Source organism: Melanostigma gelatinosum (assembly GCF_949748355.1).
Source record: "Melanostigma gelatinosum genome assembly, chromosome: 17".
Taxonomy (NCBI): Eukaryota; Metazoa; Chordata; class Actinopteri; order Perciformes; family Zoarcidae; genus Melanostigma; species Melanostigma gelatinosum.
Genome location: NC_136650.1, coordinates 3,690,289 through 3,702,980, shown reverse-complemented (window position 1 = coordinate 3,702,980; position 12,692 = coordinate 3,690,289). Strand labels below are relative to the sequence as shown.

Here is a 12,692-nt window from a genome sequence, read left to right as displayed (position 1 = left end):
GCGCATTTCAACGGGTTAGCAGCTCACTGCTCAGAGGAGGAACGACTTCACTTTCAATTTCGATTTAATTCAGAAACAACATGGAGTCCGTCTGATGTGTGGAACAAACGCGTCGAGCACAGTTTCAGAGCTGCAGAGGGGGTCACGAGACAACTTTATAGAACCGGGACTGCTCGACTGAACGTTCGGGTTGAACGTCGGGTGTCGGATTTACTTCCCCGTCAGACGGATTCGGTCGTTGTTGTCGTTGGTTGTTACCAGAAGTGCATGAACATGTTGGAAGAGACGGGACCAGAGTGGTTGTCTGAGGAGGTGAAAACCGGAGTAAGTAGAGATCTTTCGCGTCTTTGAGAGACTCGGTGTCTTACATCCCGGGACACATGGTGCGGTGCGGGAGATGCATTCTGAATGACCTTTACCTCTGTTTGTAGACCACCATCATCGCCATAGAGTTTGATGGAGGGGTCGTGCTGGGGTCTGACTCCCGAGTGTCTGCAGGGTGAGTGTGCGCGCGCACTTGTGTCCAGTTCTATCTGCATAATACTATCTTTACTGAGACACCAATAGCTTCTTATGTTTACCGACACTAAATCATTCCACCTCTTCCTCTTTCCTAACATGCAGTGTCGCTATAGAGATAAAACAACTGAGACAATGACATGCAGTTGAGCTTCTAAACAGAAATGCAAAAGTAACTGGTGCAGATAAATGTGCATATAGTGATAATATGTACAGAGTATAAGATATATCCAGGAGGCTATGATTAACCCACACTCTCCTCTCCATCGCTCCATCCAGGGCGTCGGTGGTGAACAGGGTGATGAACAAGCTGTCTCCCCTCCATGACAGGATCTACTGCGCTCTGTCAGGCTCTGCAGCAGACGCTCAGACCATCGCTGAGGTGGTCAACTACCAGCTCGATGTCCACAGGTGAATACGCACTCTAAATAGACCGAGAGACTCCTTAACCTTTTATTAAATATCCCATGATGGCAAAGTATAGTCCTGCTTGTTTTGGAGGTGCCTTCCTGACCCCGACTACAGAGAAACAGCCCATAAAATGAGCAACGACTTGCAGTATATTTTGCACCTTTTATGTATTCATATAATTGCTCAGATAATAGTTTCCCTTAACAGTGCAAATGCTGTTCCCGAAGCTTTTTAATATTATATTTCAAATTCTGTATACGATCACAGAGTGAAATATTTTAGCTAAAGGATTCACATTGATCACTGAGTTTCAGCTACTCAGCTTCCATGTGAAGATAACATAAATATAAACCATAATGCACAAAGCGTTTGTCTTCTGCAGTTTTTATTGGAGATCCAGCATCATTTGTTTCTACGTCTTCCTCTGTCAGTATTGAGATAGATGAGGAGCCCCAGGTTCGCTCAGCGGCCACTCTGGTGAGGAACATCTCGTACAAGTACAAGGAGGAGATGTCGGCCCATCTCATCGTGGCCGGCTGGGACAGAAGAGATGGGGGGCAGGTCAGTAAAAAGATATAGATGACTCCATTCTGAAAGGAAGAGATTCAAGCCTTAAACAAGAAAGATTACTGGGGGGGAAATATTAATAATGTCAAAATGAATGTCTGCAACTTCTGCTAAAGGGAGCTTGAGGTTGCAGCTGCTAATGTTGTTGTCTTGTTGCGGCTGCATGCTTTGAATATAAGATCCTATCTCGCCAACACACATGATGTTACAGGAGTGCATACAGAACATTGTGATCTGTCTTACTCCTCTCTGTGCCTGTGCCCTTTGACCTCTCCCAGGTGTTTGCAACCCTGAGTGGTCTCCTGACGAGGCAGCCTTTTGCACTCGGTGGCTCTGGCAGCTCATACGTCTATGGGTTTGTTGACGCTGAGTTTCGCAGGGGTATGAGCAAGGAGGAGTGTCAGCAGTTTGTGGTCAACAGTAAGTTTTTTTGTCAGGCAGTTTATTGGATGGTGAAAGAGACACCAGACTATACTGACTGCTGAGGAGAGCTGGCTGTTCTGTCTCATTATGTTATTGAACATATGTTGTCCTCTCCTCACCTTTCTCACCCCTTCTCTTCTCTTTCCCTCACTCTCTCAGCTCTGTCTTTGGCAATGAGCCGGGATGGCTCCAGTGGAGGCGTGGCCTATATTGTCTCCATTGATGAACACGGCACAGAGGAGAAAGTGGTTCTAGGAAATGACTTACCCACCTTCTTTGACCAGTGATACTTACAGTTTTCTCATCTCCAGTCTGCAAGCCACTGCTGTGCAGGATGCAATTAGGTATTTGTTTTGCTCACAGCAGCCACCACATACACTTTGGCTCGGCTGTCAGCTAATTCAGCTTGTCAAATACAAATAGTAGATAAGAATACTTTTACGAAAAAGTTTCATTTTAATAAAATCATTGCATTGCTCTGTGATACGCAAAGCTATTTCATGTTTAATATCAGGTCATTTGAAACTCTGACGTCATTTGTGGCTCATCATTAAGAGACTTAAATATAACAAACAAACGCTGCCATTAGGTGACCTTTATTGATTTATCTGCCAAGGAAAAACTGCTGAGACATGATTCTTCCTTTCAGTCTCTGCATGTGATTCTAAGGTTATCTCACCAGATACATTGGAAAACATTATGGCCAAGTTCAGGAAAGCTTCACAGAGTTGGACATGGAATTGTCAGTACGTCTATCAAATCGTCTTTTTTTCTCAAATGACATGTGTTTTTTTCAATGGCAGATGCCGATATGTATGGAGCAGGGCTTATAATGCGGATGTATTATTGTTGGAGTTGTTGTTTTTGCTTCTAATAAAACACAACAATGTATTAATAATAACAAATAAAACACAGAATTGAGGCCTTTATACACTGAATGTTTGACGAATAAATGAGACGAAAACACTACGTAGTGGCCTGTGATTGGGGGGCTTTTATTGTGAAAGATAAGAACAGAGGGAGTGGATGTGTCACTGCTGCCTTTGTCAAGGTTGAAATGAGTAATTAAGTTTGCCGACTGATAAATGTGATGGTCAAAGGTCACTGTGAACTCATAAAACATGTTTTTGGCCATTACTCTGGAATTCATCTGCTAATTATGACAACTACACACAAATGTCTTACTTTGAGGATAAAATGATGAAGTGATGACATTTTGGGCAGAAATGGATGTAAACTGTAACATGACTGGTTGTCAGAGGCTTACAACGGCAAGACGGTAATACTAGTTTCGAACTGTATTTTTTGTCAAGAATATTTTCACACAGAATTTAACGACACATCAAATAAATATATTTTAAAAACTAAACCTATAAATGATAAATAAAGTGTTTTAGTGCACGTAACATTGATCATTTAGCAGCATGTCCTTGTTTCTAAGAGACAACAAAACAGTTTTAACTTACATATAAAAAGTAAATAAAGAATGTTTGTTGCCTTCCTTGGCATTGGCTCAGCGAAATATAAAGAAATAATCTGCGTCTCAAAGTGGCAGTTATCGGTCTGATTACTCACCACTAATGAGGCTTAGTGCAGAGTAAATAAAAGTAATGGATGAAACCTGCTAAACAAACAGTCTTACTATAGTCCCACAGAAACACTGAGCAGCAGCAGTTGTCTGTGTGACGTATTCAGTGTGACAAGCATGGCAGCAAAAAGTCAAAGTCGAGTTTGTTGTACCACCTCCAGATCATAACTCCCCTTTCTCTACTCCAGTGCTTTTCATCCAGTAATCAGAGATGGTCACCTGTCTACATGATTTAAATCCTGCTTCAATGTAAGCCTATGCATTGTGAATATACATGATCATTGTGCATATATGCCCACATGTGCTTTTATGTATATTATGTAAAATTGAAAATAAAATAAAAGGCATGTGTTGAAAGATGAATTGTTTTATTTCTCTTTTCTTCACAATGAATCCCTTTATATGCTGCTGTTATGTCTCAGTCACTGACACTGGATGTTAGAGCTGCTGTGTCATGCAGGTGGTTGGGAATAATCAAATGGTTCACGAGTGTAACCCACTCAGTTTAGGAATACTGAATATCGTTGTGTGAGGAGCAGTTGGGATTTCGGGGAAACCACTGGTCCAAAGCAAGAAAATGAAAGTGAAAGTGGACATAAACATCAGTACAAGACTGCAGAGACAGAGCAGGGTACGCAGACGACTGTAGCTGCAAAATGGCAAGGAATACAGCAACAGTTACCCGCAAAGTCGTAGCTTTGACTTTAGCAGTCTGCGTCGATCTGTCCTTGTTTTACGCAGCAGGACTAGTGGCGACTCACAGCGTGTTTGGACATTTTGCGCATTTCTGGGTCCACGCGGCTCTCCGTTGCTTGGCACTAACCGCCGTAGCTCTGCTCGCCCTCGGAGACCTCAACCCGTTGCTGATTCGTGTCATCGCGTCGCACAGTCTGCTGCCCGCGGTGTTTGAGACCGGGACTAAAGCGCTCCACCACGAGGAGACCGAATGTGGCTTGTCTGCGGATGCGCGCTGCTGGCTCATGTGTGCCGGAGCGTCGCTGGCCGGTGCGCTGTTTTGGGAAATCACCATCCCGGACGCAGACGACGCGGCCGCCGGTAAAGAGAAGAAGCAGAAAGCCAGAGTGCTGTTTGTGAGAGTCCTGCGCCTGTACTCCCCCGAATATCTGCTGCTGCTTGGGGGGCTTGTGATGCTGACGCTGGCTGTTTTGTGTAAGTAGATGGTGATGATGATGATGATAATGATGATGAGGATGAGCATAATAAATGATGTACATGAAAGGGAGCGAAATTAAGAACTCAGGTTCCAGTGCAGCCAGTGCATAGTTGATGATGATTTTGATGATTTCAGCCGATAGTAAAGAGATGCTAAGGAAATGGACAATTATTAACTATCAGCATAGTGGAAAGTATTTTTTTAAGAATACCGTCATTGTCACTATTCCACATATTTTCAAGTCTCAATGTGGTAATTGAAACACTATTGCTGGTGGGATACGCTGGACCACGTTCATGATGATGATGATGATGATGCTGATGTGCTGGCTGATGCACCTTCATCTCTCTGTATGTGTCTGACTATGTGTATTCTGCACGTCCCTCTCCTCAGGTGAGATGTTCATCCCGTTCTACACTGGGAGAGTCATTGACATCCTTGGCACTCAGTATCAGCCGAATGAATTTGTGTCTGCGCTCCTCTTCATGGGCCTGTACTCTCTGGGCAGGTGGGACTATTCTTCCCCCTCCTCACTTATCCACCAACATGTGCCTGTGGCTCACAAGGTGAATTTTGACTGACTTGTCTCTTTTTGTGATCCGATAGCTCTCTGAGTGCAGGCTGCAGAGGAGGTCTCTTACTTTGTGCCATCAGTGCCTTCACATGCAGGATGAAAGTCAAGCTGTTTGGGGCTTTGACCAAACAGGAAATTGGATTCTTTGAGACCACAAAGACAGGTAAGGCTCTTATATAGCATGCAAACATACTGTATGAATAATGTATCAGTGCACATGACGGATGGAACAAGTCATGTCAAGACAAAATCACACATAAAGACACATATATTGGACGATACTGAACAAGATGAGTTAGAGAAACCGGGCAGAATGGAGCAGAACATACAAGGGTGTCACAGGACATACTATAGAACTTGACAGAACGTAACAGAACAGGACAGAAAGTCATTTCTCTGTATTTTCTGTGTAGGTGAAATCACATCCAGGTTGTCGAAAGACACCACCTTGATGGGAAGAGCAGTCTGTCTCAATGTCAATGTGCTGCTGAGGACGTTCATCAAGACATTGGGCATGATCTCCCTGATGATGAATCTTTCATGGAAGCTCACATTCCTCGTATTGATGGAGACGCCCATCACTGGCCTCATTCAGAACATCTATGACACACACTACCAGGTAAAAGGCAGGTTCATAAGAAATATTGAATTGACATTGAGAGCTACAGAATCATGTTCATGCATGATTTCCATCCCTATTTTTAGACATTTTAACTCATCAAAAAATCCTTCTCTTCAAAGGAAAAGAGCAGATATGTCCTTATGTCTTTCAAAAGACAAATGGTGTTCAGAAACAAAAAATAAAAAATGAAACCATTGGTTGGGCCCATCTTCTGTGTCTCTGATGACAATATCTTATCACAGATTCAAATGATTTATTTCCTTCACTAATGTACAGGACTCTGGTTCGCCCTTACTTATTCAACTTAAAGCTGCTATGTGGAACTTTCATTTTGTGTTGATTTTGATGCTCCCTGTGGACAAAAGCGGTTGTGTTTCCGAGCACCAGAGTCCATTTTAGAAAACCTCTCATTTTACTGCCGCGGGTTCTGACAGTCTGCTATAGGCTATAAACAAACTGCACCTCGGTCGCTTCAGTGCAAGTTTACACAACAGACAATCTGACGTGATGACGCTTAATAGTCTCATTTAGACACTTGTTAGCACCCGTCTTTTTAAGGACATGGAAGAGCTTCAAAAGTCATTTACTGACAGATTTTTTCTATATATTTTTTAAATTTTATTTATTTATGCAAATATATAAAAAAGTTCCTAAAATACATTCTCAACCCGAACCTTAAGTACTAAGATGACTTTCATTGTCTTTTTGTATTCCTCCCTCAGCGGCTGTCCCTGGCGGTGCAGGCCTCGATGGCTCAGGCAAATGAAGTCGTGAACGAGGTAGTGTCCAGTGTTCAGGTGGTACGGAGCTTCAACACAGAGAAACAAGAGGCCCGTCGTTATGACGACCGCTTGATGGACACACACGTCCTCAAGACAAGCCAGAACACTGTCAGAGCTGTTTATCTTCTCGCACAGAGGGTGAGAACTTTGTCATTTTTAGCAAAATGAGGTAGTTCTGAGCGTATTACTGAGTGTATCATTGTATATCACCTGATGTAACAGTAGTTCTTCCTGTGTGTGTGTGTGTGTGTGTGTGTGTCTATAGTTGACAGGGTTAGGCATGCAGGTCGTCATGTTGTACTACGGCAGGCTGTTCATCCAGAGTGGACAGATGACCACTGGCAACCTGGTTTCCTTTATCCTCTACCAGTCAGATCTTGGACACAACATCAGGGTATATAACTGCTTGGTTTTAATGTTTTATTGAAAGATGTGGTTGCTTTTAAAAGAATGTCCTCAGGAATAACATTCAATTGGCTCATAGCTTTTAAGCATGTCGAACCAGACACCCACACTATCCGAAACATATGATTGCATGCAAAAACATTGACTCTAAAAATGAAATCATTATGTTCTTAAGTGCTCAGTTTTATGACATTTTGTAGACACTCACCCACATCTTTGGCGACATGCTGAACTCGGTGGGGGCTGCTGGGAAAGTGTTTGAGTACCTGGACCGAAAACCTCTGGTCAGCATGGAGGGGAAACTCAAACCGGAAAAGCTGACAGGGCACGTCATCTTCCGCGATCTCAACTTCGCCTATCCTACATGCCCCAACAAAACAGTGCTGCAGGTGAGGTCTGACCGGCAGACAGACAAGAGGACTTCATCAGCATGAATTTATACAGTTCATGAAAAAAATATATATTGAAATGAATAGTGGAAAAAACAGGATGAGTATAGAAAGTGACAAGCTAATGTAAATTATTTACACAGGTGTTCCCTCCCAAGTATTTACAACTACTTATAAACTTATGTATAATAAACTACCGGCACAAAACTCTATTTTGTTTTCGTTGTTATCTCCTCGTTTCAGGACTTTTCTTTGGAGCTGAAGTCAGGTCAGATGACGGCACTGGTGGGTACATCTGGAAAAGGAAAAAGCACATGTGTGAGTCTGCTGGAGCGCTTCTATGAGCAGCAGGATGGAGAAATCCTATTGGACAATGAACCTCTGAAATCCTATGACCACCGTTTCCTCCACAAGAAGGTAATTAATCATTATGGCTTTTTCAAGTGATGTACACCACTTTCTGTGTCTTATCTGGGTTACAATTGTTTTTATAGTTTCAAATACAACATTCGACAATCCATACGGGAAGAAATCTATTGTGAAAAAACAAGAGTTTACGATTACTAGCCTACTTAGACCAGAATGCAGTTCAACCGTAACACATGTTGCACATTGAGTAATGGCCTGATGAGTAGACTAAATGGAAGACAAGATAAGATGATCCTTTATTAGTCCCATCAGTCTGATGAGTGTGTTTGACAGATTGCTGTGGTGAGCCAGGAGCCTGTGCTCTTCTCTGGCTCCATCAGAGACAACATCGCCTACGGGCTTGCTGAATCCTCATTGGATGAGATCCAGGAAGCAGCACGCAAAGCCAACGCCCATGACTTCATCATGAAGCTGGAGAAGAGCTACGATACAGGTAACCTTTTTTTAACCACCCCTGCTATTGTTTCTACATCGAGTAAAAACCTGCTTTGGATGGTCGAGTGAAGAACATAGCATTTGTAGAGCTAGATTGACTTTCTATTCATTTCATTTTTTTGTAATTTGTAATTTTCGGACAGCAGCTTAGATTACAAAGTATACACCATCACCAGCATATATGCCGTCCACAGTTTTTCAAAATTGGGTAACTTTGTATAATTTGGGAGAGTGTACACAGTCAAACTCTATGCGCTGTGAGTTGCATTATTCTCCGAAACGCCAGAGAGCGTACAAACAAAATGAACTGTGAAGAACCAAAAAGACAACGAGTGTAACTCATAGATATGCCCATAGACTGTAGGTGTAACCGGTAAAATGACATAAACTAACCTCCACAATGACCTGGATGAAATATCTGTAAACTCATATCTGATATTGATGGACTACTTTATTGCCTTTGTACAAGCCCTGTAAAGAAACAAGTCAAGTATTACATGCATTATAAAGAAACGCAACATTATCGTGCGCACCTCGCCCCGGCTTCACTACGTCAAGTATAAACTAAGCTTGAGCTGGCGTCTAGCAGCTAACAGTGCTAACAGCGCTAACAGTGCAAACAACGGCAACAGTGCGGACAGGACAAGCAGTGTAAACTTGGGGGAGTAACCTGAAGGCGTCACCGCGACAACGCTGTCGGTCAGGATGGCGTTATCATCTGTTACCGCCGTACGGGTGCAGTGCAGAGCAGTGGCCACTAGCTAGCCAGTGGCGCACGCTAAAGCACAGAGAAGCTCGGATTACAACACACACACAGAGGGGGAGTGACTTCATTCTCTGTCTTTCTGTATCTGCATCCCACCTTGAACCTCAATCCGTTATGATTTTATAATGTCCATTTCTCAGAGGTGGGTGAGGGCGGCGGCCATCTATCCAAGAGCCAGAAGCAGCAGATCGCCATTGCCCGAGCTCTGGTCAGGCAGCCACAGGTCCTCATTCTGGATGAAATAACCAGCTCTCTGGACATGACGAGTGAAAATAAGGTATGTCACAACTTCCCTCCGGCCAGAGTTCATTACCATCAGTCACTTCTGACTAAAAACATACAGTCAGTATTTAATAGATATACAGTAGGAAGTGCTGCACACATCATTGCTCAATTAATTGATGAGAATTGAGCAATGATGAGAAATTAAATCAAAGAGCTAGAGGACAAAAAAAGGTACATTTTCAACAAATTTTGCTGTGCGATGATTCCCATTAATGTGTTTAGTGTGTTCACCCAGCTCTAAACCATCCACATGACAACACTGATATTGCAAGATAGGCCTATATGTGGGGTAGTTCAATAAATCACTGGTCTTGCATGCATGCTCTGTGTCCTCACTGACATCCAGTCATATTCATTCTCAGGAAATGTTTTGCACAGTTCCTTTAAACTCTCCCAAATGAGTACTACAGTAATGTAGCAATGTTTCTGAATGAATAGGTCTGATTAAATAATGTTACTCCTTGTTTTATTTTATATTCTTTTATATATCACTGTATATTAAGGGGAGGGACCTCAGGCAAAAACATTGCTATTCAGTCTATTTTACTTCCATAACATGGTGGAAAAAACCATCCAAATTACACATTAAGCTGTCTATGTATGTCTATTTGCGTTTGTAGATTTCTCTTAAATTCACCAAAGGTTACCATTAGATAATATCTCATTTGCATATTAAAATATGACATGAACATTAACCTGTCTTTATCCAATGTTCCCATTTCTGTTCTTGAAATGAATGAAAGTAGCAGTATTTAACAAGATCATGCATCGTTTGCATATTTAATACATTTTCAGAAAACTTGCAATTTACAAAGTAATCGTCTCAATGCAAGTACTCAAATGGGAAGGTTTCATGGTGATACTGTATACGTCTGTCATTGACTCTGCACAGATCCAGCAGGCCCTGGCCAGTTGTCCCAACCAGACCCTGCTGGTGATCGCTCACAAGCTGAAGACCATTGAGAGGGCAGATCAGATCGTTGTGATCGACGACGGCAGAGTTCAGGAACAAGGGACTCACCAGGAACTGATGGACATGAAGGGGGGCTACTACAAACTGAGGGAGGGAAACTCACCACAGTGACAGCGCTGTCACTGAGCCGGTGCTGTGGATTCATGTCATCTGTGAGACAATTGTTCTGTGTGACCGTGATGCACGTTGGACCAACAGCAGCTAGCCTCATAAAAGAGTTGTTATTTCGAGTGATACAGTGGCCACACACATACTGAACATATACACACAGACCTTATCAAATGTTTGTGTAAATATTGTTGGATAAATATTGAAAATGAAAGAACATGGACGTATGTTTTTCAGAAATGTTAAAAGATGTGGAACCTTCTCAACTTTATACATTTTGTTGAAATGACATTAGATATTGTAAATTCGTCAAACAAAATGTACGCTATGGTTTTCTATTTCATGGCCTTGTATTTGGGTACAGATGAATAACACAACAGCACACAGTTGACGCCATAAACTCTTATGATCAGAGTGGCCTAAGGTTGCCTCATGTGTACTTCCCAAATAAAAGATTGATGTTTCAAACACAATGTTTCTGTTGGATTATATTTTTCAAGCCTTGTGTCACATATTCACAAAGCCCTTCAACAGCTGTGTGTGTGGGCAGATGACCCAAACCTCTGGCATGTCAATGGGTGGATGAGCAAGAACTTCATGAAGCTAAATGAAGATAAGACTGAGATCCTCCTCGTTAGCCCAACAATAAGAGGGATACAGATACAACCACAAGAAACCTCTGAGTCGTTTCAGATTTGGACCTCAATTGTGAGCTCAGTTTAATTCATTGAGCAGGACTGCCTCGTTCATGCTTTTGTTTCTAGTCGCCTTCTGTAACGCTTTTTATTCTGGCCTACCAAACGTAGCCATTGCAAAGCTACGGACCACTCAGAATGCTGCCGCCAGGGTTTTAACACAAACTCAAATGAGAGATCATATAACTCCCTGACGGAATAGCCTCGCTGCCCTTTTATATGACAGATTGCATCATTTTATGATCCTCCACGAACCATAAGATCCTGCAAAGCTGCTCTTTCTTACTGTTCCCAAGGTCGCCACTAACACCTTTGGGGATGCTACTTTTTGCCACGACACCCCAAAAATATGGAACACTCTGCCTTTAAATATAACACTATAATATAACACACACGCTGATGTGTTTGTGTATGTGTATGGTATTTAAACCTGAATTGTAAAGCCCTTTGTGCTGAATTCTGTGCGTGTAAAGTGCTATATAAATAAAGTGCATTCATTCATTCAACAAAGGTCTCATAGGACAAAGTGAAGGTAAAATATGTTAAGTTTTATGCAAAAATCTGCATGTGGTTTAGTTTTTAATTCCACAGTGAAAATTCAGAGTTTACAGGTTTCGACATGAGTCTTAAAAGGAGCGAAACGCAGCACGTAATAATTACTCAAATGATTTATTCAGGTTACTGAGCGTGGTGGTTGTGAGTTTGTTATACTGGTTAGTAGTCTGAGGCGTTTCAGCTTTTCTAATCACACACATTAGTGTTTGTGTTTCTGGTTTGACTGTGGTGGGGGTGGGGTGTCTGGTGACATGTCATAAAAACCTCAGGTGCAGTGAAGCGATATGCGGCATTATGTCCAAACACCAACATCCTCTATTGACAGAGAACAGGCGCAGCTTAGGCAACATTGACGCCATCTTGTCGAGACGTCTGTGCCGCCACAAAATGGTGGCTGAAGTCACGCGCTGCAGACCAGTGGGGCATTTGTTTCTCCTGGACTACTGCAAGACTTTTAAAACGTCATGTATCCTGATGAGGGATTTGTAAATGAATATGGGTGACATGTGGACCCAAACTACAGTTTACACTACATTTACATTTAAAATAGGTCAAGTTCAAGAGTGGTTTATCCCCATACTTTGTTTGCAATGTCTTGCCTACTTAACTTTAGATGAACTTATTTGCATGTTCCAACATTAACTGAATGATCACATGCTCTCCGTGAACCTTGTTCTGCTGTTGATTCAAACTTAATGAATTAATAGAATGTTGGTGATCCGGCTGAAACCAAATCTACTTGTCATTGTTCTTAAAAAAGCTGACACTCTGGAGATACAACGCGGCTCGTGACGCATCATAAACTTGGCTGCTTCCCATCAACAACTGTGTGCTGCCTGCGGGTTATAAAGGCAGGAGTGGAAAAAGCAAATGTCAACAAGTACGCCATCTTAAGGTGAGACCTTCAAAAACCCAAACCCAAAATGGCCGACAGCGTGAGTTTGAAGTTAGTGAATAACGGGGAATTGGTCAAATAAAAGACGATAGTGACT

At 42.3% G+C, this 12,692-nt stretch overlaps 2 protein-coding genes across 2 annotated transcripts; both read left to right on the top strand.

Annotated features, from left to right (window-relative positions):
- The first annotated feature begins 88 nt into the window (after positions 1–88).
- On the top strand, positions 89–2,886 carry psmb9a (proteasome 20S subunit beta 9a). The gene is made up of 6 exons (XM_079288582.1): positions 89–324; positions 432–499; positions 799–930; positions 1,362–1,491; positions 1,776–1,917; positions 2,080–2,886. Exons 1-6 carry the CDS (start codon positions 268–270, stop codon positions 2,205–2,207), a joined length of 657 nt encoding a protein of 218 aa, XP_079144708.1. The 5' UTR covers positions 89–267; the 3' UTR covers positions 2,208–2,886.
- Positions 2,887–4,140: 1,254 nt separating this feature from the next.
- Positions 4,141–10,881, top strand: tap2a (transporter associated with antigen processing, subunit type a). The gene is made up of 11 exons (XM_079288612.1): positions 4,141–4,678; positions 5,076–5,190; positions 5,289–5,419; positions 5,670–5,875; positions 6,601–6,798; positions 6,926–7,054; positions 7,266–7,454; positions 7,698–7,871; positions 8,157–8,316; positions 9,225–9,361; positions 10,262–10,881. Exons 1-11 carry the CDS (start codon positions 4,165–4,167, stop codon positions 10,451–10,453), a joined length of 2,145 nt encoding a protein of 714 aa, XP_079144738.1. The 5' UTR covers positions 4,141–4,164; the 3' UTR covers positions 10,454–10,881.
- Positions 10,882–12,692: the final 1,811 nt, after the last annotated feature.